The following is a 26866-nucleotide window of genomic DNA, read 5'->3' as shown; positions in this document are numbered from 1 at the left end:
ATTCTGTGCGACTTTTCTGTTCATCATCTACTGTCCACTCTGTCGACCTAGTTACTCTCTTGAGACCAGGACGGAGTAGTCTTCCTATTGCTGGTGCTGAACCTTTTCCTGGACTGTGAGGCTCTTTCCTGGTGTTTCTTCTTTCTTGTTTATGTGAAAAGAAGCAGAAACAACTCCATGCTTCCACCTCACAAAGCCTTACTGGAAGAAATAAGCATTATGTATAACTGGCCCTGTTTCTGTGGATTCCATATCTGAGGAATCAACTAAGTGTAGATCAAAATGAATTTGGGGGCTGGAGATACAGCTCCGTTGGTAGAGTGCTTGCCTTGCATGCACAAGGCCCTGGTTCCCCAGCACCACACACACACACAAACACACACACACAAAAAAAAGACAAAAAATAATTTGGAAAGCTGGGCATGAATCTACATGCCTATAATCCCAGTAATTCAGAAGGCTGAGGCAGGAGGATAGTAAGTTTGAGTCCAGTCTTAGTAAGATTCATGTCTCAAAAAATAAAAAGAGCTGGGGATGCAGCTCAGGGGTAAAGTGCTCCCGCATTTAATCCCAAGTACAAAAAAAAAAGACGGGGGAAATATTACATCTTTACTGAACATGTACAGTCTTTCCCCCTCTTTATTATTCTCTAAAAAACATAGCATAACAATTTTATATATATATCTCCCAGTGTATTCACCCTTCTTTTGTAATTATGCATTCTTGTATGTTGAACTCATACCTTTCATAATCTAAACTTGTTTCAATTAAGCAAAAAAAAAAATACTGTACTTGTGTTTGAATTATTATAATTTGTCCATTAGGAGTCCCTTTAAATTGGTTCCTTGGTCCTCTTAGCCTCCTCCTGACAATTAAAAAGTATGACTGCTCTCTGGCAACAGTAAGATGCTCCAGGTCCACTGATGACTGTTCAAGGAGTCTTGGTTCTTTATACAGAAGATAATATTAAGGATAAAAATCTGGGTGCTGGAGCACACTTGAACATATATGGTGGGCTCCTTCTGTTTTTTGGTCTCCTTGCAACAGTGGCAGACCTGGAAAGATATGTTTTTTAAGGTTACATGCTCTACGCTGATCTTTCCAATGTAGTTTGTAACTTGATAAAATTTTCCTCTGTGTTGACAGAAAACAGGCAGTAGTAGCCCTTTTATCCTATTAAAGTTCAAGTCATCATGGGAGTATCATAATAATAAGCTTACCAGATTTGTCTTTCTGAATAGCTTTATCCTCAAAGTAGCAGAACATTACCTGGAAGCGATCAGGATCTGTTGAACGTAGTACCCTAACAAGGAGAACAGCTTTAAATAAATTTTGAAAAAAATCTAGGCTCTCCCTATCAGAGATGTTAACATTCCTCAGACTGGTACGGCTGCGAGAAACAGAAACTCTCTAACATTTATAGGGGCAAACAATGACTTGGATTTTCTGGAGGGTGATATGTAATGCTCTCAAATTTTTCAACCCAGCAGCCCCATTACTAGCTACATATCTTAAGAGTTAGGTGCACAAGGATTCTCAGCAACAGTGCTGACTGCATTACCCCAAACAGAAACAGTCTAAATGCCCATCAATAGGAGACCAGTCAGATAAGCCAAAGTTTACCCATTCAATGTCACATAACATAGCCACCAAGATAAGAGGCAGCTGTCATGTGCTGTTACAGAAAAAAGATCCAAGATATACTAATAAGTGAAAAAAGGAAGATACGGGGAAATAGGTAGAGCACAATTTCTCTGACAGGTTTCCTGAAGGTGTGTCTATGTGTGTACATGTGTAGGATATACACGTTTGCCTATGGTGAGAAGATTTCTAGATGGAAAAAATAGGACAATTAACAGCAGGAATGAGGGGCTCATAGCTAGGTAAGTAAGACCTGTATTTCTTCACTTTTTGCATCTTTTTGTACTATTCCCAAGGGTTACACCCCTTTTTAAATTTCATGTGCTGTGGACATTTTATTTATATATTTTCTTCCAGTTCTGGGGATCAAACTAGGATCTTATGCATGCTAGGCAAGTATTTTGCCACTGAAATACATCCTGGCCCTGACGTTTTTGCTTTTAATTTTGCAGTGCTGGATTTTGAACCCAGGACCTTGAGCATGCTAGGTATAAAGCACTCTACCACTGAGCTACCTCCCCGGCCCACATTTTGACATTTACAGTAAAAAATATCTTTAATCTTTGGGGAAAAGGAAAAAAATAAAAGAAATGTGTGAGCTTGAACCATGGCTGCTTTGATGAGCCTTTCAGAGTTCTGGAGGATTCACTTAGTAGGGTTTGTGATGTGCAACCATCAGCCTCCACATCAGTCTTTCGAAAGGTAAGTTTCTTCAGGGCGGGCCAGGGGGCTTTAAGTGCATGCATTCTCAGTTGTTCACACACACATGGCTTTAACTTGACTTCTCACATTGTCTCTTTTGTGATTTAAAAATTTTCCCAGTAACCAGTGGCTGGGAATCTAAGGCAAATTCTTGAAAAAAAGGTTTTGGGTTGCTTCTCCATACTATCATAGGACTCCTAGGGACCTGCAGGTAGCCCAGGATCCTGAACACTTTAGGGACACACTTGTGGAGGGTGGGAGATAGTCTTGCCTTCCAACACAGAAGGCTGAAGGAGTCTTAACACATCTCTTCTAATCATGCATACTAGCACTGAAACCATACTTTCACTGTTTTGGTTGGCTTCCTTTGTTTTGACTTTTGAAAATGTATTATTTGGAAAAAGAACTAGAAGGAGCTATATAACATGCTAGTGGGATCGGTGGTACGATCAGTTTTTTTTTTTACTCCAGTTATTTTTTGGCTGCTTCTTCTGACATTCACTGACAAGAGGTAGCAGGGCACAGTGCTTAAAAGACCATTTAGAGGGCTGAGGATGAGGCTCAGTGGATTTTCAATCTACATTAGAGATTACTTAACTTCTTACTGTCTCATTTTCCTCATTTACAAAATGGGTATAACATATTGCCAACCTCACAGGCTTTCTGGAGAGTGTGCCAATACATGTAACTTAGTATAGAACCTGGTAAAACAAAAACACTCCATCAGATCACAGCAGTCATTATAGTGGTTAGGACTGCTATGGCTACACACTGTAGGACTATTTTGGAACTGGACCACTCCTAATTCACATTGCTATTTGTACTTAGCCATGTTCCTGGAAACCAGCTTAGTGAGGACTGGCTCCTCAGAGGGGCCCCCAACATCAAAGGATTGAGTTCCCAGCATTAGGACTGCTCAGCAGCCTAATTCCTATGAGAGAGGGGATAAAAATGGAATTTAAATACTGGGATGTCTCTAAACATATGGTATTTTGGTGTTCATGAAGAGGGGCACATGAGAAAAGCAGATGGTTGTGTTTAGAAAGCTTGCATGTCTTGGGAGGAGCTGAAAAAAATTCTGTGTCTAGAAGGTCAAAATTTAAAAATTCATTCAAATGTGGATGTGTAGAAGCGAAGACCTGTGTACCTCATGTATTCCAGCCGGTACACAGACAAGAGATAGGTAGACATGGCAAAGTCCAGCTTGTTGATGAGGGCAGAAACTTCAGGAGGAGGGTCCAACAGATTGATGATGGTGCTTCTGAGTTCATTTAGTTCAGCCTGGAGGGAAAGAAACTCTCACAGACTCACAAGCATATCTCCCCAGGAGAAAGAGGCCCTAGTGGCCGGCAATGTGTTCATAAGAACTTTGAAAGGATGTGCCCTAATTGTTCCAGAGGTTTTAGCAAAAATGAGGGAGAATCCTTACTGGGGTGACCGTGTCATTTTTCATGGCTGAGTTGTACTGGAGGACTGACCGCAGTGGCTCTTTGCTGGGAAAGGTGAGCAGTGGTGACTTGGTGGCTATTTCACAGACCCCCTCATACCACTCTTCTGGCCAGAGTCCTGTGAGAAAGTGAATACAAGTGAGAAGTAGGACTGGGGATGTAGATGGGGGTTACAGCACTTAACTAGCCTTGCGGGGGGAAGCCTTGAATTTGATTTTCTGTACTGGAAGGACAGAGGAAGGAAGGAAGGAAGGAAAGAAGAAAGGAAAGTTCTTGGGTCAAGAAGCACTATAGTGGTACTGACTCAGACAGTTTCTAGAGTCCTGGACCCTTTGAGGTAATTAATGCCAAAATTAGGCCGCTATGTAACTTGGGAAGATTTTCCCTAAGGTATGTGGCATTCTCAAGTACTGTAAACTCCATCTGAGAAGTATAATGTTTACAAATACTTGTAGGAAGAAATAGCTGCATTTGAACTTATTTTGAACATGCTCACATTAATAATTAGGTTAAGCCTGACCTCATGATTTTTTCTACTCCGCAATCTGTCTTCTCTGGGAGAGAGAGATCACCCCCTACCTGATCCCTCCACAGCAAATCCCATCAGTACAGAGTAGAGCCAGAAGTCCCGGAAAAGCTTCTGTAACCGAGGTTTGGCTTCCTTGATGGGTGGCAATCGTCGGGTAAGCTGATATGCCAAGAAGAGAAGGAGAAAGTTTATTTGCTTATAATACCCTAACACATGCAAGTATAAAATCAAGCATAGATTTATTCTCCAATAGCATTCTTGAGACTCAGCTAATCAGACTGGGTAAGAAAAGGCACACTAATCAGTGGCTGATGCTGCTTCTCAATAATTTTATCAATCAGTAGTTCATTTATTCATTCACTTGTTTATTGAGTACCTAATGTGCAGCAGGCACTGGGCATGGCAGGCAAAAGCCCCATTTCTGTATTCACAGGGGATGTGTCTGGGAGGCACATAGGTAAACTATCATAGTGGGGCACAGTTCCTAGAAAAGTGGTCAAGGGCCTCAAGAGTGGTAGAGAAACTGCAAGAATTTTGTGGGTAGAACACAAGTAGCTTTGAAAAGCACAACTTTTCAAACAGTAATCTTGGGCAGAATTCTAATATATAAAACAGGTAAAAGCAAAGTTGCTCTGGTGCACTTATAAGGAAGTGAATTCCCTGCATCCTTATTTGAGATAGCATCTTACCTGATGTGAGGCATGGAGCACCTCATCAGTCACATAAAAAGGTTAAATTTATGTAAAATGCTCAGTTGAACAGATCAGTCTTCACAGAACCCCCAGAGGACACTGATATCTCTATATAATGATGATCAATCTGCTTTGAGGGACGTTTTGCTACCCAAACAAGTGTCAAGTCTGGGCCAGGGACACAGAGAATAGAGAGAAATGATGGATGATACTTATCACTGGGACTTATTCACACACAGCTGGTAAAACTATAAAGTGGCACACTCTCTGGAAAGTATTTGGTAATATGCATCAAATTTTAAATATCTCTAAACATATTTCACCTATATAATACCATCTCTATGAAGTTATCAAAACAACAACCTGATACAGGCACAAAAATGTTGCAATGTTATAACAGCTTGCCTTGCATGTGTAAGGTACTGGGTTCGATCCTCAGCACCACATAAAAATAAATAAAGATATTGTACCAACTAAAAAAATTTAAAAAAACAGCATAATAAATATTAAAACATTAATGTGTACTTGAAATAAGTAACAGAATATTTAGAATTATATTTCAGGCGAGGGATATGACTCATTAGTAGAGTGCTTACTGGGCATGTGTGAGGCCTTGGGTTTGATACTCTAAGCATAATTAAAAAAAAATCACATTTTCACTGGGTCTATTGGCACATGCCTATAATCCCAATTAATCATGAGGCTGAGGTAAAAGGATCACAAGTTCCATGTCAGCCTAGGAAATTTAGGGAGTCTCTGTCTCAAACTGAAATATAAAAGGTCTGGATGTAACTCAGAGGCACAGTACTGGCCTAGGATGTCCAAAGCCCTGAGTTCAATCCTTGATACTTCCAAAAAAATGTCATTTGGTGACATAGGTAGAAAACACAATGTCAAATGAAAAGTTGCAAAATATATAATTGATATACAATTAAAAATATACATGTAAATATATATGCATAGAACAAAGGGGCGAAATCCAGCCACATATTAATACAGATGGTGACTGAGTTACCAAGAATTTCTATTTTCCTTTAACATTATCTGTGTTCCTTTTTCTTTCTTTTCTTTTGGTGTGATACTGAGGCTTGAACCCAGGGATGCTCTGGCTGAGCTACATCCCCATTTAATTATTTATCTAGGTACTAGGGATTGAACTCAGGGGTGCTTTACCACCAAGTATTATCCCCAGGCTTTTTATTTTGAAACAGGTCTTGCTAAGTTTCTGAGGTCTCATTAAGGTGCTGAGACAGGCTTTGAACTTGTAATCCACGTGCCTCAGTGCTGGGATTACAGGTGTGGGCCACCATGTCCAGCTACACTGCCTGTATTTTGTAGACTTCTGTCATAAATATGTTCCTTTTACAATCACAGGGAGTATACAGGTTTTTGTCTAGGGTTCTAGCAACCTGTGTGGGAGGACTGGCCTCTCCTTGAAAGCTACCAGGGTACTGTGTATTTGGGGAGAGTTGGCAAAGACCTGGCAGTGCAGGGAGAACTTTGGGAAGGTATTAAGGTGGTAGGGAACATTGAGGGGGGCTGCTGTGGAGGACAGAGAAAATGGAGGAGTCATCACAGGAAGCCCAGGGCTGCACAGGACACTGGCCACAAAAGGACATTTTGACAAGGTACTTCTAGTTCAGCCAGTGGCCAATAAGGGTGACTGCAAGAATAAGTGAGTGTTTTTGCAGTGAGAAGCCCACCTAAGATGAGGTCCTAAGAGATGGTGAAGGCACAAGGGGATTTTCAGACAGTGGACTTCCAGGTCTATGTGACTAAGAGTTTCCAATGTCTTATAAAGAGAACTTGCCTTTGGTGGTAATAGAAAATATTACGCTTCCGGAATGCTTCACTCCTAATGGGAACAGAGGCTTTAAGATGTTGGCAAGTTCAACATAATTTTGACACAGGTAAGAGAAAGAAGGGCTTCAGCCCTGTGGGTTCTCCCTGTCCTCTGATTCCTCCAGGCCCCTCAGTTATCATCTCAGCTAAGACTGTTCTAGTTCCCAGGAAGGAAAGACTGAGCTAGTTTCAGAAAAGGCTCTAGCAGTGCTTTGACATGTCTAGAGATTAAGACATGATGTAGCTGTTGCTGGTTAGGACTCTGTGCAGAGAAGTATTCCTGTGCTTCAAGAGACAGAAAGGATGGGCTGGGGATGTGGCTCAAGTGGTAGCGCGCTCGCCTGGCATGCGTGAGGCCCGGGTTCGATCCTTAGCACCACATACAAAACAAGGATGTTGTGTCCGCCGATAACTAAAAAATAAATATTAAAATTCTCTCTCTCTCTCACTCTCTCTTAAAAAAAAAAAAAAAAGAGACAGAAAGGAGTTAGAACTGGGCATGGTGGAACATGCCTTTAGTAATCTCAGTGACTCAGGAGACTGAGGTAGTAGAAGTTTTTTTTTTTTTTTTAATATTTTTATTTTATTTATTTATATGTGGTGCTGAGGATCAAACCCAGGGCCTCACACGTGCTAGGTGACACTCTACCACTGAGCCACAACCCCAGCCCAAGGAGGAGTGTAAGTTGTACAAATAAATAAATAAATAATAAAGGTCTATCAACAACTAAAAAAAAAAAAAAATATTGGAGGGGCTGGGATTATAGCTCAATGGTAGAGTGCTTGCTTGCCTTGTACGCATGAGGCCCTGGGTTCGATCCTCAGCACCACATAAAAATAAATAAATAAAAATAAAGATATTGTGTCCATCTACAACTAAAAAAGTAAAAATTAAAAAAATGTTGGAAAAGTCAGGTGTAATGATGCACACCTGTAATCCCAACTTGGCAGGCTAAGGCAAGAGGATCACAAGTTTAATACCAGTCTCAGCAACTTAGTAAGACTGTCTCAAAATTAAAAAAAAAGAAAGAAAGAAAGAAAAGAGAAGGGCTGGGGATGTAGGTCAGTGGTTAAGGGCCACTGTTTCAAACCCCAGTTAAAAAAAAGAAATTGGAAAAAATATCTGACCATGAGGCAAACCTTGAAGCAGGACAAAAACAACGAAGTATGTGTGACAGATGGTACCACTTTATGGTAGAGGCTGAAACCACACACATCTGTTACCTCTAAATGGGAAACAGATTTAAAAACGTCAAGGTGTTAAGAAGGGTTGAAATCCAGTGTTTTCAAAAGTGGGTTACATGACCAGAAAGCTAATATGCAGGAAATATCACTCATTAATACTTAAAAAGAATAGCTGGGCAAGGTGGCACATGCCTGTAATCCCAGTGGCTTGGGAGGCTGAGACAGGAGAATTGAAAATTCAAAGCTAGCCTCAGCAGTTTTGTGAGGGTCTAAGCAACTTAGTGAAGCCCTGCCTCAAAATAAAATATAAAAAAGGTGGTAAACTGCCCCTGGGTTAAATCTCCAGCACCCCACAACTAAAATAAATAAAAGAGGCAGGGATATTGTGTGTGGCTCAGTGGTAAAGCACTTGCCTTGTATGAGTAAGGCTATGAGTTCATTTCCAGCACCATCAGAAAAAAGAAAAAAGTAATACATACTAATAGAATAGAAATTCCAGCAAAGAAGTATACAGAGCACAAAGTGAAAACCAAGTCACCTCTCCAACCTTTTCTGTGAATACATACAGGTTCTGTGAAATGAAAAAGGCAACCATTTACTGAGCATCTACTGTATGCTGGGCACCCTTCTGCTTGTCCTCACATTCTTCTTTTTTTCTTTTTAAATACTTTTTACTTGCAGATGGACACAATACCTTTATTTATTTATCCTTATGTGGTGCTGAGGATTGAACCCAGGGCCTTACACATGCTAGGCAAGTGTTCTACCACTGAGCCACAACCCCAGCACCAGCCCTTCCTCACATTTTTTAAAATATTTTTTTTAGTTGTGGATGGCCCTTTATTTTATTTATTTTTATGTGGTGCTGAGAATAGAACCCAGTGCCTCACACATGCTAGGCAAGTGTTCTACCACTGAGCTACAACCCCAGCCCTCCTGACATTATTTATCTCAATTTTTATAACCTCTTCCCATATTAGGTATAATTACCACCCTCATTTGTGAAGAGTGGCAGAACAGCAGCCATGTGCCATTCTGCAGGCAAGATGCTCCAAGAAGAAAGAACTGTGGCTGCCAAGGTTCTGCTGGGGGCCAGGCTTAGCATGTGTGAAAGTAAGAAGAAAAGGGAGCAAGAGTTTGTGAGGCTGAGCCCCAGGAGGAGTCTGGACACATGGAAGGGCCCCTCAGAGCAGCACAATGGTGTCCATGCTGGAGCTTTCGACTGAGTAGGGCAGATAAAGGCTCAGGGGAAGAGATTTGGCTAAAGTTAGAATGCTACACTAGACCCAAACTCAACCACACTTTCCATATCCTGAACACAATGGCCCTTATATTTTAGCATCTCTCAAGCGGTGACAGAGACACACCCACAGCCCCTCAAATACCTGTACATTCTTTTGTCTGAGAATCAGACTAGTTGATTACCCAAATACACTCACAAGTACCCAAATCAGGAAGCAATGCTTTGTGATAAGCTGGTTTCCTAGATAATACAGAATATTCTGATAAATTTTTAGATCATAAAATTAAAAACACAAGTTAAAATAAATTATAGTTCCACAGACCCCCATGAATATCTAAGTGGACTTGGGTTTGGGAAACACAACTCAGTGATATCCTTAACTGTCCTACAAGAGCTGGGCTTCGATTCTAGCAATGAACAGTGACCCTTGACTGAAGAAAGTCCTATGCCATGGTATCCTTATTTTTAATAAGCCACTAATCTTATTTTTTGGCTCTACTTCTCAGTGAAGAATAAGTACACAGAAGGATAAGGACACCCACCTCATAGCCAAACTAGCCAAATCTGCCTTGGTGGTCAGGGCTAGATAAGAAGATGATCATCTCAGAAGGGGAAGACAAAATAGGAGGGCACACATGTGACTTCTATTTTGGGGGGAGTATTATAGCTACTCTGGAAGTGCAGCCTAGCCTCCAGAAGTCTGAAGATTGCCTTAGATTATGTGCTAGCTTCAGTGAAGGCTGCTCCTACAACAAGGCTGTGTGTGACAATGACAGTCACATTCAAAACTTCAGTGACAAACTGGAGCCTAGGAGTTGCCAGTCACTAAGCAGTGATCAAAGACACAGCTTGGTGGTTTGTGCTGACAAAGCTAGTTGAGTGTGTTTGAATTGGGACATATTTACTTTGGAAAATATGCAAAAACAACCCAGCACCAAAGTTCACATTGAAACTCCACTGGTGACCCTGGCTGATTTCATCTCTGTAGAGCCACTTCTCAGAAGGACAGAGGTAAGTTCGGTTTCTAATATTTCTTTTGATTGTAAATTCTAATTTTTGGTGTTTAGAGATGAGCAATTCATTCTTTATCAATGCGCAAATGCAGAAGCTTTCCACGCTAAGAAGTGGGAAAGTATTTAAAAATTTTAATCTGTCCATTATATAATTAATCCTATTTATCAATACTGGGACAATTGACAAAATTGGAATAGGAACTATGGAAGAAATAAAAGTATTATATCTATGTTAAATTCAAATTGGATAACTATCCTATGTTTACATATGAGAATATCCTTGTCTTACACATTTCCCCTTAAAATACTAGTATTAAAGGTTAAAGGGACATGATAGAAGAGACCTAATCTTAAATGGTTCAAAAAATAAAACAGTGTGCACATGTGTGTCTGTATGTGTGTGTGTATATATACATATGTACATACACATAAACATAGAGATAGAGTATAAAGCAAATGTCCTAAAATGTAAAAATCTGGTCAATCTGAAAAAAGGGGATATAGGAAATGCTCTGCTACTTTATTTTTACACATTTTCAGTAGTTTGAAGTTATTTCAAAATAAAATTTTCCATGCTACAGGCAGCTATTTTTCTCCCATTCCATTTGCTCTGTTTGAACCTGAAGATAATGAGCTGCACGGAAAGCCAAGTTGAGAGGGACAACAATTTTCAGGTGTTCTGCTCTGATGGATGTAACTAATGAGAAAGTGCCATATTAAATCCTCAGAAAAATAAATATCTGAAAATTTATCTTAAAAAAAATATTGCTTCTTGGGCTGGGGGTTGTAACTCAGTGGTAGAGTGCTTGCCTAGCACGTGTGAGGCACTGGGTTCAATCCTAAGCACCACATAAAAATAATTAAAATAAAGGTATTGGGTCCATCTACAACTAAAAAATGTTTAAAAAATATTGCTTCTCTTCAAAGATAGTAATCTGGACTTAAACATAACCTAATAATAATTTTTAAATTTCTTATATAGTTTTTATTATACTAAATAATGAAATGGTGGGAAGGTTTAATTTTTAGATCCTTAAATTTTCAACCCATAAAAAATATCAGAGATATCTTCCCCTTTCTCAGGGAAAATGAAAACTATTTTTGGTTTTAATCATATAATGTAGGAACAGGGTATAAGAGGCATCCAAATATATACTCTGAATATCAGGATAAAAACATAAATGTACCCTGGGTTCAATTCCAGTATAATAAATTTAAAACAGAAAAAGAAAAATAGAACATGAATGTCTTCAGTCTGCCTCCCTGTCTGGCCTCAGATTCATTTTCCAGAACTCTTATTAATACAAGTTGCTTTCTGTTTTTTCTTTAACCTTAATTTTTTACCTGAAAAGAACACTTTATAAGTGCAGTCAAGTGAGGAGACTTCCACTAAAGTTACCCATTTTCTTTTCCTCTAACTTTATAAAGTTTATTGCCATTAATACACATGTCTGATTCTATTTGCAAACTGAGCCCCATTCTATTTTCAGTAACACACATTAAAAATCCTTTCTAGAAATTGCTTCATCCATGCAGACAATATGAGGCCCCTGTAGGCTTAGCAAGGTACTAAGAGGAAAGACATTTTCAAATTTAGAAACTATGTGACTTTCCTCTCCAAAATGTGCAACCCCAAAGTCTCTCAGTTATTATTAAAACAATACTGGAGTTTACTATTTATTTATTTTAAACAGTACGGCAGGGAGAGGACCAAAGTTGGAGCACTGGTAGAAACTATTCCCCAGCCAATTTGGGAGTGTCCTGGCATTTCAGGGCAAACAAGGAAGCAGAGAACTTGACATGTCTGGGTAGGGGGCTCAGCCAACTTGGTTCCAATTTAGCCATTCATTCATTCATTGCAGTGCTGGGGATCAAACCTGGACTTAAGCATTCTAGGCAAGGACTCTACCCCCAACCCAAATCACTGCCTTTATTAGCAACAGCAAAAAAAGGCTCAATATATATAAAATGGAAGGGTGCAGTTAAGTTATACAAAATACCTTATATGCGCCTGGCATCCAACACGGCTCCATCATTTGTCCTTGCCATTATCAATATCAACAAAACTGTGAGCATTCAAATAGGGTTTCTGAACAGTTAGCCCCTAACAATCTCAGGCCTAACAAGTTCAGATATTTAACAGGAGACAGTAACTCTTACATGGCTTAGATTGGCAGTAGATATTCTAACAGGAAATAGGAATAGGCACTAAACAAACTTAACAAAACACAATTATTCTTTCTGGAGAGAATAGAAAAAGTTGGGATTATGTACAACCTGCCTAGATCAGTATTACAAATACTATGGCCACTATCTGGTGAAACAAGGAAGCATCAAATAATTGCTCATCATCTACCCAGTATACAGTTAATATCTGGGAAGTAAGAAAGAGCAAGACAAAGCCACTTGGGAGCCAAAATAAATTTCACAAGCTAAGACCTTGGAATAAGGAAGGGGATGAACAGATAAAGATAAGCTAACCACAGACATATGTTAAACACTTACCTTGTATACTTAAACAAAATAAAGGGAGTATCCCTTAGGCCTTTAGGGATGTCCTACATTGCCCTCACATAGACTTTGCCTGCTGAGATTACAAGCAGTAGAAACGATTTAGCTTTTCCTGATAGCAAAATATACTTGTAGCAGGTTACATGACCTTATTAATAGTTTCTGGGGCTGCCAGGCCACCAACCACATTCTTACTAGGCCCTAAGGGAGTCCTGGCATTACAGACAAGTTCCAGATCTTATAAAAATTAACCCCAAATGACTGCACAAATTTCAAATATCATTAGAAGTTTTCAGAAAGCCTGGCCCAACACATTTTCCCATAACAGCACTATCCCAAGGTGGAGTATTTGGGTTGCACAGATAGATAGGACTGAATCCCTCTGCTAGAAATTCCCCTCCTTTCCCAGGGGCCCACTCAAGTCTCACCTTTTAATGAAGCTTCTCCCCAATTCTCTGTCTGTGCACCCCTAGTACTACTATATGAAGTATAGCCACATTCCTTTACCTGCCCTCACATGCTTTGCTTTGAATATTAAGAATGCTCAAATCACTACACATCTATCCCATGAGTCTGGCTCATGAGGCTCTTAGTAGGGAAGACCTTCATGCCTCTATTACCTAATATGCTTTTTGGAGACAGAAGACAATGTTTGATGAATGAATGAAAAAGAAACTTCTTCCTGGCTCTTCTGAACCCCAGGATTCTAGAATGTTAGTTTTGCAAACCTTTAGAGAAGGGATTTTCACCCAGGGGCATGAATCTCATGGAAGATTTATAAAGCACATAAAATGTTAGGTGTATGTTTATTTTCATCAGATTCTGTTAAAGTTCAGAATCCTCAACAGCTTAAGAACTCGTGCTTTTTTTTTAAAAAAATATTTATTTATTTATTTTTGGTTGTAGTTAGACAAAATACCTTTATTTATTCATATGTGGTGCTGAGGAAAAAACCCAGGGCCTCGCATGTGCTATGCAAGTGCTCTACCACTGAGCCATAATCCCAGCCCCAGAATTTGTGCTTTTAAGGGAGAGCCTCTCCTGGGCCAAAGCTGCAGGTAATCTACTATTTGAACTGCAATAGGGTGTGGGCCATCCAGGCCACTTTTCAACATGTCACCTTGTTTTCCCTCACAGCTTTAGCTCTGCCAAAATGAAACACCCCTTCCACCCTCTTTTCATTTTCCTCATCATAACATCTGTGTGTGGTGGAAGCAAAGATTTCACAGATCAGCTTAATAATAAAAACCTGAGCATGCCCCTTTTGCCTGCTGACTTTCACAAAGAAAACACGGTCACCAATGACTGGATTCCAGAGGGGGAGGAAGACGACGATTATCTGGACCTGGAGAAATTATTTGGTGAAGATGACGACTACATTGACATCATTGATGCGGTTTCCCCAATAGAATCAAGTCCTGGGAACATCCTGCAGCTTTTCCAAGGCAAGAGCCGGATCCAGCGTCTTAATATCCTTAATGCAAAGTTCGCCTTCAACCTTTACAGATCACTGAAGGACCTGACCAACACTTTTGATAACATATTTATAGCACCTGTTGGTATTTCTACTGCAATGGGGATGATTTCCTTAGGCCTGAAGGGAAAGACGCATGAACAAGTGCACTCGATTTTGCATTTTAAAGACTTTGTTAATGCTAGCAACAAGTATGAGATCACAACTATTCATAATCTCTTCCGTAAGCTGACTCATCGCCTCTTCAGGAGGAACTTTGGGTACACACTTAGGTCAGTCAACGACCTTTATATTCAAGAGCAGTTTCCCATCCTAGATGACTTCAAAACTAAAGTGAGAGAGTACTACTTTGCTGAGGCTCAGGTGGCTGACTTCTCAGATCCTGCCTTCATTTCTAAAACTAACGACCACATTCTGAAGCTCACCAAGGGTCTCATAAAGGAAGCTCTAGCGAATATAGACCCTACTATTCAGATGATGATTCTTAACTGCATATACTTCAAAGGTAAGAAGTAGCTTATGGTTCTCAAAGCAAACTTTGAGAATGTACTTTCTAGACTGAATGTCAAGAGCTATATTCTAGCTATGAATTACAATGTACTTTCTAGACTGAATGTCAAGAGCTATATTCTAGCTATGAATTACCCAAGAAAACAGATCTGTGTCTACAGGGTTGACTCAGATACAGGGACAAGGAAGATCATGATGATGTGACAGCTACTGAGCCCTAACTCTATGCTTTATGCTCACTGGATCTTCACCACAAGTGAGGTCATAATGATTATTGGGGTCCCTATTAAGGGCACATGGCTAGTAAGTGTCAGAGTAACATTGGACCCAGAGGGTCCATCTCTAGAGATTTGTTAAATTAGAAGACACAATGAAAAGAAAAATTAGCATTTGTCCAACCTGGATTTCAGTTTCTTCATTTCCAATCCCAATTATTAGTAAGCAGAAATATGGAGATAAGGCTAAAGATTTGTGTCTCAGAACTGTTCAGCTAGAGTAACTGATATAACAACTAAAATTGTTTCAAGATACTTTTGTACTAAAGGGCAAGTAGGGGTGGAGAAATAAACTACTATTTCTTAAGCAATGGTTCTGGACCAGGCATAAGGGCACTTTTTAAGGAGGTTACTACCCTCTAACACACACACTTCTCTCTCTCTCAGACACACACACACACACACACACACGCCTTCGAATCCTAGAAATAAAGGAATATGTATTTGTAAAATCCATACCTTTTACTGGAACTTGACCAGAATGACTATATCTCTCCACTTTACTACCAGACACCAATGAGGACATAGTTATTGGGAGGCCAACAATCCTGTTAGCCCCAGCAGTTGTACAGCAGCCCAGGAATGCAAAGGACAGAGACTTTCTCCTGGCTTTTGCTTGGTGGAGGTGAGGCCAGAGTCCCCTTCCAACCTGATGGCATACCCCACAGAAAGGGATATATCCTTCTCTGTGCCCAGGCTAAGGTCCCCCAGCAGCTCTACAAGGCAGGCATCCTGCCAGGTGGGCTGTGAAGTAGGATTGAGGAGGCCAAGAATTCAGGATGTTCTAGAGTGCTAAGATTTGACCCCTGGGCTTCCACCCTGAGCCAGGTACAATGCCAGTTGGAATCAAAGGCTAAGTGTCTAACAGGCTTGCAGCAGACTCAAAGATAGCAACACACACACACACACACACACACACACAAATATGATAAATATACACATATTCTTTTCATCACTGGCTTTAAGTTCTTTCTTTCTTTTCTTTCTTTCATTGAGGATGGAACCCAGTGCCTCATATGTGCTAGGTAAATGCCTTACCACTGAGCTACACCCCAGCTCTGGTTATAAGTTTTTTAATTGGCAAATAGAAATCTAATCCCTGGCTTCACCACTTCTCATTTGTGTGACCTTGGGCAAGTCATTCAACATCTCTGACTTGGTTTCCTCATCTTTATCACAAAGGTGATAACACCTACTCTGACAGGGCTGTGGGGAGAACCAAAGAGACTATGATGCAACACTTAGCATAGTGTGGGGCAAATGGCAATGAACTAGAGTGAGTCAAACTATAGATTATAATAATAGTATAACATGGCTAGTGACATTTATTTAAGCAATTAACCTATGAAATGACTTTAGAACAGGTCAGTGAAAAACATTTAGCAGCAGCAAAGCCCTCAGTCTCATCAGTTTGTTGGAAGCCTCCAGATCACTTGAAACGTCTGCAATAGCCCTGGCCTGAGTTCAGGGACAGGTGGCCATTTCTGTCAGCATGGGGGTAGAGAAATGACTAGAAGTTGTCAGTTTGTCTCCTGAACAGAGTAATCCATATCAAACCAAAGTGTTAAAGTGGCAAACATATGCTGAATGTCCTGATAACACTGATACATTAACTTAATCCAATACTGGGAATTGGAAAAGATCAAATGCTAGTATCAATCAATCTTTCATGGATGCTTCTCAAAGGAGAGGAAACTCTAGAAGTACAATTTCAATTTCTAGCTCTCAAATCTCTGTTATAATTTGATTTTAATTGCAAATGTTTGTTTACTTTAGTAAAGCTTCTCATGTGCTTCTTCCTATCAAAGCTGGAAAGAGCAGTGATTCCCTGTGGGATCCAAGACAGATGCCTGGAAATACTGTGATTATCACAACCTGAGGAGGTGGGGGAAGCATTGCTGATATTTCATGGAGGTCACAGATGCTGCTAAATGTCCTACAATGCACAGAACACTCTCCACACCAGAGAGTTATTGGGCCCAGATGTCTATAGTGCTGTGGTTGAGTACTGGGTAAGGCAGTCTTAGAAGTCATCTAGTATAGCTATGCTCAGGCAGAAGCTGTCTGATGTTTAGATCTACAAAGACCCTGCCTGCTTACCTCATCCGCGCTGTCAACCTACCAGCTGAAAATTTTTGTTGTGGCTCTGTTTCCTCATCCATAAAAAGGGAATAATAATAATAAAAGCACCCATCTCATATAGTTACTGGGAGCAGAAAATGAGATAATACAGGAAAGGTGCTTAGATTAATTGGTGGCATATCACCAGTCATCAACTTGTCCCCAATTATTATTAGTTATCTTACAGCTATTATTAGCATCTTAGAGCTAATAACAGAACAGACTTATTCCTGTATACACAGTATTGCATCCAAATCTGCAGTGAAGCTGGGTGTGGTGTCACAGTTGAGGCAGAAAGATCAAAGGTTTGAGGCCAGTTTGGGCAATGTAGTGAGACCCTGTCTTAAAATAAAAAATAAAATAAAAATAAAAAGGGCTGGGAATGTAGCTCAGAGGTAGAGCACTCCTGGGTTCAATTCCCAGTAGTGCAAAAAAACATAATCTATAATGAAGATCCTGAGGGCAACACCACATCACCCACATGTCCTGCCAAATGCTGCTAAATCATAGTATGAGGGATGAGAGCCACCAATAGAGAGCAAAAAGGAGCTCTACGATACTCATTTTACAAATGAAGAACTCAAGAGGCCCAGACAAGTTTAGGTGTATTGCCAGGGTCAAACAACTATTTAGTGTTGGAATCTAACCCACAATCCATTCCAGTCTATCTAACCTTTCCTGCTGGAAATGCAAATTCTCAGCTCAAACCAGACCTGAAAATCAGAAACTCTGGAGATGGGCCCTGCAAAGCCCGCCTAGGAATTTGGACCCATCATTAAGGGTAGGAGACCATTGTTCTAAAGGAGCATCCTAATAGCTGCCTGCTTCTTTTGATTTTAAGGATCCTGGGTGAATAAATTCCCAGTGGAAATGACACACAACCACAACTTCCGGCTGAATGAGCGAGAGGTGGTCAAGGTTCCCATGATGCAGACTAAGGGGAACTTCCTTGCGGCAAATGACCAGGAACTTGACTGTGATGTTCTCCAGTTGGAATATGTAGGAGGCATCAGCATGCTAATTGTGGTCCCGCACAAGCTATCAGGGATGAAGACCCTTGAAGGACAGCTGACACCCCAGGTGGTAGAGAGATGGCAAAAAAGCATGACAAACAGGTACTTCTAGGTGTTTCTTCTAAAGGCTGGGGGTGCCCAGGACTACTGAAACTCTGGTCATTTTTTTAAAAAGGGAGAATTATGCATAACTACCCAGAATGCCAAACAGGCTACTCTAATTCAGTCCAAATTTCTTGCTCAATGAGACAATCAGAGAGCACTTAGGAGCAACACATCTGCTTACAAGGTCAATTTCAGAAGGCAGAGGCAGGTAGCTTAGAATCAGTTTGGAAATAAGTATCCCAGCCCTGCTACATATTTGCTTTGTGAATTTAAGTCCAGTTCCATCAACCTGAAAATGGTGGTAATTCCTTTACTTATGGGGGTCAAGATGAGAAATAAATAGAATAAGTGATATACCCCAATGCCTGGAACCTAGGAGGAATTCAACAAAGATTAGTTTTCCCTTTTTCCACCCAGCAAATTCTAAGGTTCTCTAAACTCATTGCAAGTTTGTGATTCATGATTTTCCTCTATTATTATTCATTGCTCAATAGTTAAAACTGCAGATTTTAAATATTTACAGAGACTATTACTGGACCATGGCAGAAAGAATGGAGAGGTCAGTCACATTTCTGTTTTATTGGATGCTACTTAGGCCAATATGAATAAGTAAATCTGGTTTAGAGCTCCTTATAGAAGAAGAATACAGAGAAATGCAACAAAATAAGAAGTATGTTCTTAGAGAGGAAATTTCCCCAGGTGGCCTATCAGTCATCAAGCCTTGTGGATTTTTCCTTAAAAATGTCCCTTCTGTACCCACTTCCTTCCTAATCTCCCTGCCCTGACTTACACCCTGAACCCAAGGAAGCCAAACCAACCTGCAAGTTCTATTCTTAGTCCACCCACATACCATCCACCAGATCACCATTCTCAGCACACCCTTCCATCCTCCCGTTCTCAGAAACTATCCCCTGGTAAAGGATATCAATCAAGCCCCTTATATGAAATGATCTATATTTGTATAAAATCTATGCAATCCTCTGCTATATTTTAAATAATCTCTACTTATTTATAATACCTGGTATAATGTAAATGCTATGTAAATAGTTGTTGTACTAAAGTACTTAGGGAATAATGATGAGAACAAGAAGTTTATACATGTTCAGAACAGATGAACTTTTCCCCCTAATATTTTTAATCTGTGGTTGATAGAACCCATGGATACAAAGGGCTGACTGTAGTTGGAATTACAGTAGGTGGTTGTTCCAAAATCCTCAACTGACAGTGCCAGGTTATAAATTTGAATAAGTGCTATGTTAATTTTGCAGTGAATGCAATACATGGTAGGGTGTGCACACTCATCAGGAAAAACATTCTTTTGTAATTTGTGATTCAATAAAACTGTGCCTCTTCCTATTCTTTGACTAGAACTCGAGAAGTGCTTCTGCCTAAATTCAAGCTGGAGAAGAACTACAATCTGGTGGAGGCCCTGAAGTCAATGGGAATCACAGAGCTGTTTGACAAAAATGGCAACATGTCAGGAATCTCAGACCAAAGGATCACCATTGACCTGGTAACTGTTCCTTTGTCTGCACTGGTCTAAGGGTCAGTCACAGCCTAACTCCCATCTCCATCTGTCCCTTCCCAGCCCTCCTCCACTCAGTCTCATTTCCCAAGTCAGGGCTGCTGAAGCTCTTCTGGGTCTGGCTGTGGCACACAAGTATTCAGTTCTGCAGCCAGGGAGGGTAGTGCATTTGCCAGATGCTCACTAGGCAGAGTGGTCACAGGAACAGCCTTGGAATGAGTCCTATTATTGTGATACCCAAGCAAGGAGAGATGTGTGCTCCAATCTGTGAAATAGCTATGCTCAATTGAACTGTGAAAGACCCATTAAACACCCAGAAAATGTACTATACACACATTTAACTTCACAATCCAACAAACAGACACTTAGCAAAAGAAAGTGAATAACAGGCCAAATGTTGTGGCCGATCTAGGCCCCTGCCCACCTAGTGCATGTGCACTCCAGACTTTTAGGAGGATATGGGGGTCTGCAGCAGCTGTCTTGGTTCCCAAAGCTTCTCAGACTGTGGTTGCAACTTAGAATGAATGTGGTTCTAGAGTATACAGGTAAGTACTTATGATTATAACATGGCCTCTAAGCACAATTAACTGCAACTGACAGATGATGAAAGAAATTTTCAAGGGTAATTTTGAACAATTGTGATTTTTGCCAGTTGTGATTTGTGATTTTTGTGTGGTCTTTGGACATTTTTCTAAAGGAAATTAGACTCTATTAGATGTTCTATCATCTATGTACCAACCTATAGAATCTGACAATTTTTCTTTCCAATTTGAAACAGTTCAGACACCAAGGTACCATCACAGTAAATGAAGAGGGCACCCAGGCTGCGGCTGTGACCACCGTTGGGTTCATGCCATTGTCCACTCAAGTTCGTTTCACTGTTGACAGACCCTTTCTGTTTCTGGTCTACGAACATCGCACCAGCTGTCTTCTCTTCATGGGGAGAGTGGCAAACCCTGCCAGGTCTTAAAGATGGCAACCTGGGCACCTGACATGTTCTGGGGGCACAATCCAGTGCTTCAGCACCCCTGGATTCAATCCCCTGTACCAATTCTATTTCCATTCTATCAATGAGGACAGAGATGTTTTGGTACCAAGACTTCCACGGTTACCAAACAGAATCAAGGCTCTATGGAAGAAGAAATTTACTAACAACTGAGAAGCTGGTTGGGATCAATTTTGCATATTAAACAATGCCATAAGTCAACAGGAGCTAGTATAACTAACTGGTGTGTCAGCTGTTCCTAAAGAGTCTTGAAAACAGACTCCCTCACCTTCTTCCTGCCTCCTCATAGCAAACCTATAATGTGTACTCAGCACCTTCTTTCCTGAAAGCCCCATCTTGCACATCTGGCCCTATTACTTAAAGCCTTTCTCAACCAGGGACCCCCATATCAAAACACAGAGATGAGTTACATGACTAATTTTTCACCCCAAAGAGGGTGCCTAATTATTATCATTCCCAATGCCCAGGAGAGAAATAACCTGAGACATACAAAGGGTTCCCTGAGCATTGGGTCTTAATTCTCTCAAGGTCTAATCTTCCAAATCCATGTAAATGTCCTACTGTCATCTCACTACTACTCAGAGGACAGTGTGTGTACACAAGGCCATGTCTTCTACCCTAGAGATAAATAAAGATAGCCACATTTACTGTGTCTCTAATTCGATTTTCTTTAACAAAGGCTGAATTCAAAAGAGCCACATCCTACTGGGCATGACGGCATATGCCTGTAATCCCAGCAACTTGGGAGGCTGAGGCAGGAAGATTATAAGTTTAAGATAAGCTTTAGCAACTGAATGAGACCTTATTTCAAAAAAATAAATAAATAAATAAAAAGGGTTGGGGATGTGATTCAGTGCTTCAGCACCCCTGGCTTCAATCCCCTGTACCAAAACCAACCAACCAACCAACCAAACAAAACCTCACCAAAAAAAAAAAAAAAAAAAGAATGAGGTCTGCATGGAATCCCTGAAACAATGCTCTAAGTCATCCCCAGTCTTTCCACTGTCTTTAAGTGGGGTCTATGTTTTAGCTTTCATCCTTCAGACATGATTTTGTAGTGGATATAGTTTGATAAAGCAGGCAACAGCCAAGGAATGTATTTCTGGATCCCTCACTACCTGGACAGAGTGCCTGAAATCCAAAAAAGTTGCTCAGAATGCAAAAGTTATGTTAAGCCTTCAATTAGGGGGACCATCACTGTCACAAGAGCAGCACTCATAGCCTGGAAGGAGAAATTTTACCATTCATCCTCTCTTTTCAAGAGAGGAAGATGAAGACTGAAGGGTTCTGAAACCTGCCCACAATGTAGCTGCAGTATCTAGTGCGAATGGGGTTCAAGAACAGGCTGGTTTGCCGGCAAGATTACCTAAGGAGTCTTGTCACAAAAGATCAGATGAGGCCAATGCCAGTAATGGGAGCAGCGGAAGGGGAATGACAACAGAAAGGGAAAGCAGGCATTGCTATTGCATGGGTGGTCTTGCTGAGAACTCAAATCAACTCTAGGAGGTGTGCACTGGAATCACCTCCTTTTTATAGCAGAGGAAACAATTCAAGCTCAGAGAAGGGAAGTGATCTGCCTCAGACTTAGATCTAAACCCAGATATCTGGGACCGGAAGCCTACTTTTCTTTGCTAACCTTCCTCACTTGTTCACTTTATAATTTCCTACACCAGTCCTTGCTTCAGCATGCTACAGAGAAAAGGACAGATCAGGGTTGAGACCAAAACTTCCCATCATAACCTCTCGGCCTCTTGATGAAGCCTAACATAGCTAATGACCCAATTATTCCATTCTTTCTCCAATGTACTTTAACATTGTTCTTTTCTGGTATTTATCCTATATTTTTCATCTTGTTGCTGGTTCCCCTTCCTCCCTCCCTCCCTCCCTCCCTCCCTTCCTTTCTCTCTCTCTCTCTCTCTCTCTCTCTCTCTCTCTCTCTCTCTCTCTTTCTTTCTTTCCTTCTTTCTGGAGGATACCAGGGATTGAACCCAGAGGCTCTCAACCACTGAACCATATCCCCAGCACTTTTTTAAAAGATTTGTTCTTTTTAGTTTTACATGATAGTAGAATATATTTTGACATATCATACATACATGGAGTATAACTTCTAATTCTTTTGTTGTACATGATGTGGAGTTACTACTTCTCCCATTTCTAAAGATAGTTACTTCAAAAATTCTGTCTTAAAAAGCTGGGCATGGTGGTGTGTGCCTGTAGTTGCCAGTTATCTGGGAGGTTGAGGGGGGAGGATTGCTTGAGCCCTGGAGTTTGAGGCCAGCCTGGGCAACACACTGAGAACCCATCTCAAAACAAACACACAAACCCCTCTGTCTTTAGCCCCTGTCTATGCCTCTGTCTTTTGCCATATCTATCCCCTTCTCAGAACAGCAATGGTCTCACTTTCAATTACCCTGCAATATCTCAGCTACAGCATGTCCTGCACAGGTCAGAATGCTCCAGTCTCTATGGTTTTTTTGTTCACTTATATCCATTTGGATTCCCTCTTACAGAAACCAGCCCACTCATTTTTCAAGTAGAATATTAAGTCAGAGTACAGGATTTGAGTCAGGCTGCCTGAGTTTGAAACCTGACTCTAACATCTACATCAAAGTCTGGAAAAGGTATAGGTCAGTGATAGGTGTTTAGCAAGAGCCAGGGGAGGATTTTTTTTTTTTTTAATCTTAATCTAACAGAGTATCTCACCTAGGGATTCCTAACTGGAGGCCCTGGATATTCCCATTTAACTCCCTGAGGTAAAATGCAGAACCTTGAGAATTTGTGTGTGTGTGTGTATGTGTGTTGCTAGAGATTGAACCCAGGGCCTTATACTCACTAGGCAAGTGGTCTACCACTAGGTTACATCTCCAGCCTAAATATATGCATTTCAATAGAGAGTGTACAGCTTTCAAAAGGTTCCACAACCCAGAAAATACTAATTCATAAACAGGACTATTTTTCGAGCAAGGGATACATCTTATTAAACCACTGCTTTATCACAGTGGAATGATGAGGTGTCTAAGGATTAGATAACTTTCAAAATGCTTATCAATGGGCTATAGAACAATAAAAGAAATTTAATTAATGATATTTCTGAAGGAATACTATTTCACAAAATTTGAAAACAAAAATCACTAAATATAAACAAGAAGTAGCCCCAAAGTTCATATGACCCAACCTACCAGTGACTCCAGGTTCCCAAGGACCCTGAGAAGTAAACAGCTGCATTAAAGCCAAAATCCAGCCTTCCTGCTTACATCCACTGGCCCTTCTACTCAGCAAAGAAATTTGAGACAGTGTCACCAAAGGTCAAAAAAAAAGTATACCTTTCTCTTAAAGAATAAAAAATGCAAAACATAAAAATAACAACAACAAAAAACCCTTTGGAAATCAGTTTCCACCAGAAGGTTCAAGGGGTAACCACAAAGTAAATGCAAGAACCCATGGTCCCTATGCTCTTTGTTGAGCAATAAAATCAAATATTTGTTTCCTCCCCCATAATATAACCATTAACTTTTTGTTAAAAATACAATACTAATTCTATTCATGTAAAAGGTCAGGTGAGTGGGCATTTAAGTATGTATATTCTGTTTCTTTCTTTTTTTTTTTATTTTTTATTATTATTATTTTTTGAGTATGTATATTCTGAACTGTCACTGATAATGGTTATGCCTACACTGACCCTGGGAAGAAGCCCAGGAGTTCCTACAGAGTCCTATATGCCAGACCAGGAGTCCAATCCCAGCCGTTATGATCCTAAAACCCATGTGCTTCCAGCCATTGGGAAACACTAAGAACAGTAAAAACAAGTTCTACAAAGGTCATCTTGAAGAAGCAGAAACAGACTAAAATAAAATTAAGATGGAAATGAGCTCTCTACCCTGGTACGCTGTGATAAGAGGCAGGGCTTGTGGCCAGTGTGCCAACAATGGCTTCCAGAAGAGACTTGGGGCTACAGCTTCACAGGCTGAGTACCAACAAGAGGACTCCAGGCCTCATCTCACAGAAAAGACTGAGGAAACAAAGGCTGAGCCAACATTGGTCAGAGGCATTAATGCAGGTCATAATAGAGGTTGAGAACAGAGTCAGACCTAGGACCTGAGAGTCATGCAAGAGGGAAACTGAGGCAAGTTCCCAGGTCAGCTGGCAGAGGAGATTTGGACGGGACACAGAGAAAGAGTGATACCTATGGGGCAGTCAAGGAGAGCTACTGGTGGCTGAAACACTAGCTTAAAACACTCGGGTCTCAAAACAGCATTTTTCTAAGAAACGTACTGTGCATGAGTGCAGTACCTGGAGTTTTAAACCATTAGATTAATGAATACTCACCACAGCTATTACAGGAATGAGTACTCCCAAGTTCCCCGCGCTGCTAGAAGCCTAGAAAGAACAGAACTAATGTCACCAATGAGTATGCACTTATTTTAAAAAACAAGACACCATGTCATATAAACCTGAATTCCCTAATCTAAAAAAAATGATCAGAGGGCTGGGGTTGTGGCTCAGTGGAAGAGTGCTCGCCTAGCATGAGCGAGGCCCTGGGTTCGATCCTCAGCACCACATAAAAATAAATAAATAAATAAAGGTATTGTGACCAACTGCAACTAAAAAATAAATACTAAAAAAAAAAGAAGAAATGATCAGAGATGTGTACACAAAGAGAGGCATAGAGATGCTCATCTAAGCCAGGCACAGTGGTGCTTGCCTGTAATCCCTACTACTTGGTTGTCATCAAATAGTTGTAAACATTATCTGCAATTAGACCAGTGATCCCTACCACTTGGGAGGCTGAGGCAGGAGGATTCACAAGATTTGAAGCCAGCCTGGACAATTTAGATTTAGTCTCAAAATAAAAAAATAAGGATTGTGGATGTAAGTCAGAGGCAGAATACTCCTGGGTTTAACACACACACACACACACACACACACACACACAAAATCATAAGCTGGAGATGTGGCTCAGTGGTAGAGTGCTTGCCTACCATGCATGAAGCCCTGGGTTGAATCCCCAGTAGCACATAAAAGAAGTAAAAGAAGTCAGGTTTAAGAGCATGCTAAGATTCAATTTCAGGTAATACACATATGCATAAAACATCAAGGAAGAAATCAACAGGGTGATATATTTGCTAGCACTATTCACTACTTCTCCTCCAGGCAGCCCTTATTCCAGAGTTCATATCTCAGAGGGAAAAGCTCAACAGCTACTCAATAAATACTTATTCACCACTTGGCTAGCAAGCAAGAACTACTCTTCAAAGACCAGAATTCAAAGCTTTGTATCCAGCTCAGTGATTAGCAAAGGGGATCCCTGCATTGGCTCTCATGGTGCAATCTACAGTATTGAATGAAGTACTAAAAATCAAGAGTCTTGAGAAAAGAGGCAGATGGGAGCAACCATGGGTCCTAGGTGTCCTTTGGGGACACTGAGGCCCAAATCCTGGGGGAAAGAAGGTCTGTGACACATTATATCTTCTGCCTTCTCAATACTTAGTACTCCCTCCATCACCAGTGTTCCCCTGCATACCAATGCCTGGGGTTCTGCTGGATGCAAGAGATGCTTTGTCTCCTGTGCATTGGACTCATCTCAGTTGTGCACTACCTGGGAGATTTGATCAATCAGTCACCAAATCACTGGCAAGGGGTCCCGCAGGGCAAGTCTGGCCCAGGTCTTAAGATCTCTTTTTGTACTAGCTACTCCATCCTGGCTGACTATCAATGTAGGGCTTTTTCTTGCAATTGTCAACTCAGATGTTACCTCCTTATTTCTGACCTTCCCAGTCTAAAATGTCCTTTGTAACAGAAACCATTTAAGGCTTGTAAAGCTTAAAATATTTAAATCTAGCCCTTTACAGAAACACTGGGCTGACCTGTGCTAGAATAGAATCTGGCACATTTTACTGGGTAACAGAAACAAGGGAAACAACAAAGGAGGATGAAAATGGAAATACAGTAGAGGGCCTGGTGGCCACAATGTGTCAATGGGGAGATGATAGGGTAAGAGGCCTTTCCTGCCTTAACCACCCCCTAATCTGTC

The 26866-nt window shown here is 40.7% G+C and overlaps 2 protein-coding genes across 4 annotated transcripts in view; one reads left to right on the top strand and one right to left on the bottom strand.

Annotated features, from left to right (window-relative positions):
* Positions 1-26866, bottom strand: part of Pi4ka (phosphatidylinositol 4-kinase alpha) — a 128242-nt gene that overhangs the window by 48651 nt on the left and 52725 nt on the right. For all 3 annotated transcript variants that reach the window (XR_011708920.1, XM_027924347.2, XM_027924346.2), the window contains exons 19-23: positions 25162-25212; positions 4371-4479; positions 3773-3909; positions 3491-3624; positions 1221-1303 (exon numbers count right to left, since the gene is read on the bottom strand). Coding sequence is in view for 2 of the 3 variants with exons in the window: in XM_027924347.2 (XP_027780148.1) it covers positions 1221-1303; positions 3491-3624; positions 3773-3909; positions 4371-4479; positions 25162-25212 (514 nt within the window). In the remaining variant the exon portion in view is untranslated. The remainder of the gene's footprint in view (positions 1-1220; positions 1304-3490; positions 3625-3772; positions 3910-4370; positions 4480-25161; positions 25213-26866) is intronic.
* On the top strand, positions 10104-21608 carry Serpind1 (serpin family D member 1). The gene is made up of 5 exons (XM_027924348.2): positions 10104-10293; positions 13944-14785; positions 18028-18301; positions 19673-19817; positions 20608-21608. Exons 2-5 carry the CDS (start codon positions 13960-13962, stop codon positions 20797-20799), a joined length of 1437 nt encoding a protein of 478 aa, XP_027780149.1. The 5' UTR covers positions 10104-10293; positions 13944-13959; the 3' UTR covers positions 20800-21608.

This window comes from Marmota flaviventris, chromosome 1, assembly GCF_047511675.1.
Source record: "Marmota flaviventris isolate mMarFla1 chromosome 1, mMarFla1.hap1, whole genome shotgun sequence".
NCBI lineage: Eukaryota > Metazoa > Chordata > Mammalia > Rodentia > Sciuridae > Marmota > Marmota flaviventris.
This window is presented reverse-complemented; position numbering and strand designations above follow the sequence as displayed.

Coding starts and splice junctions, on each gene's coding strand:
- Serpind1 (XM_027924348.2), top strand. CDS start 13,960: ATGAAACACCCCTTCCACCCTCTTTTCATTTTCCTCATCATAACATCT. Junction 14,786..18,027: donor TAACTGCATATACTTCAAAG/GTAAGAAGTAGC, acceptor TTTGATTTTAAG/GATCCTGGGTGAATAAATTC. Junction 19,818..20,607: donor AAAGGATCACCATTGACCTG/GTAACTGTTCCT, acceptor AATTTGAAACAG/TTCAGACACCAAGGTACCAT.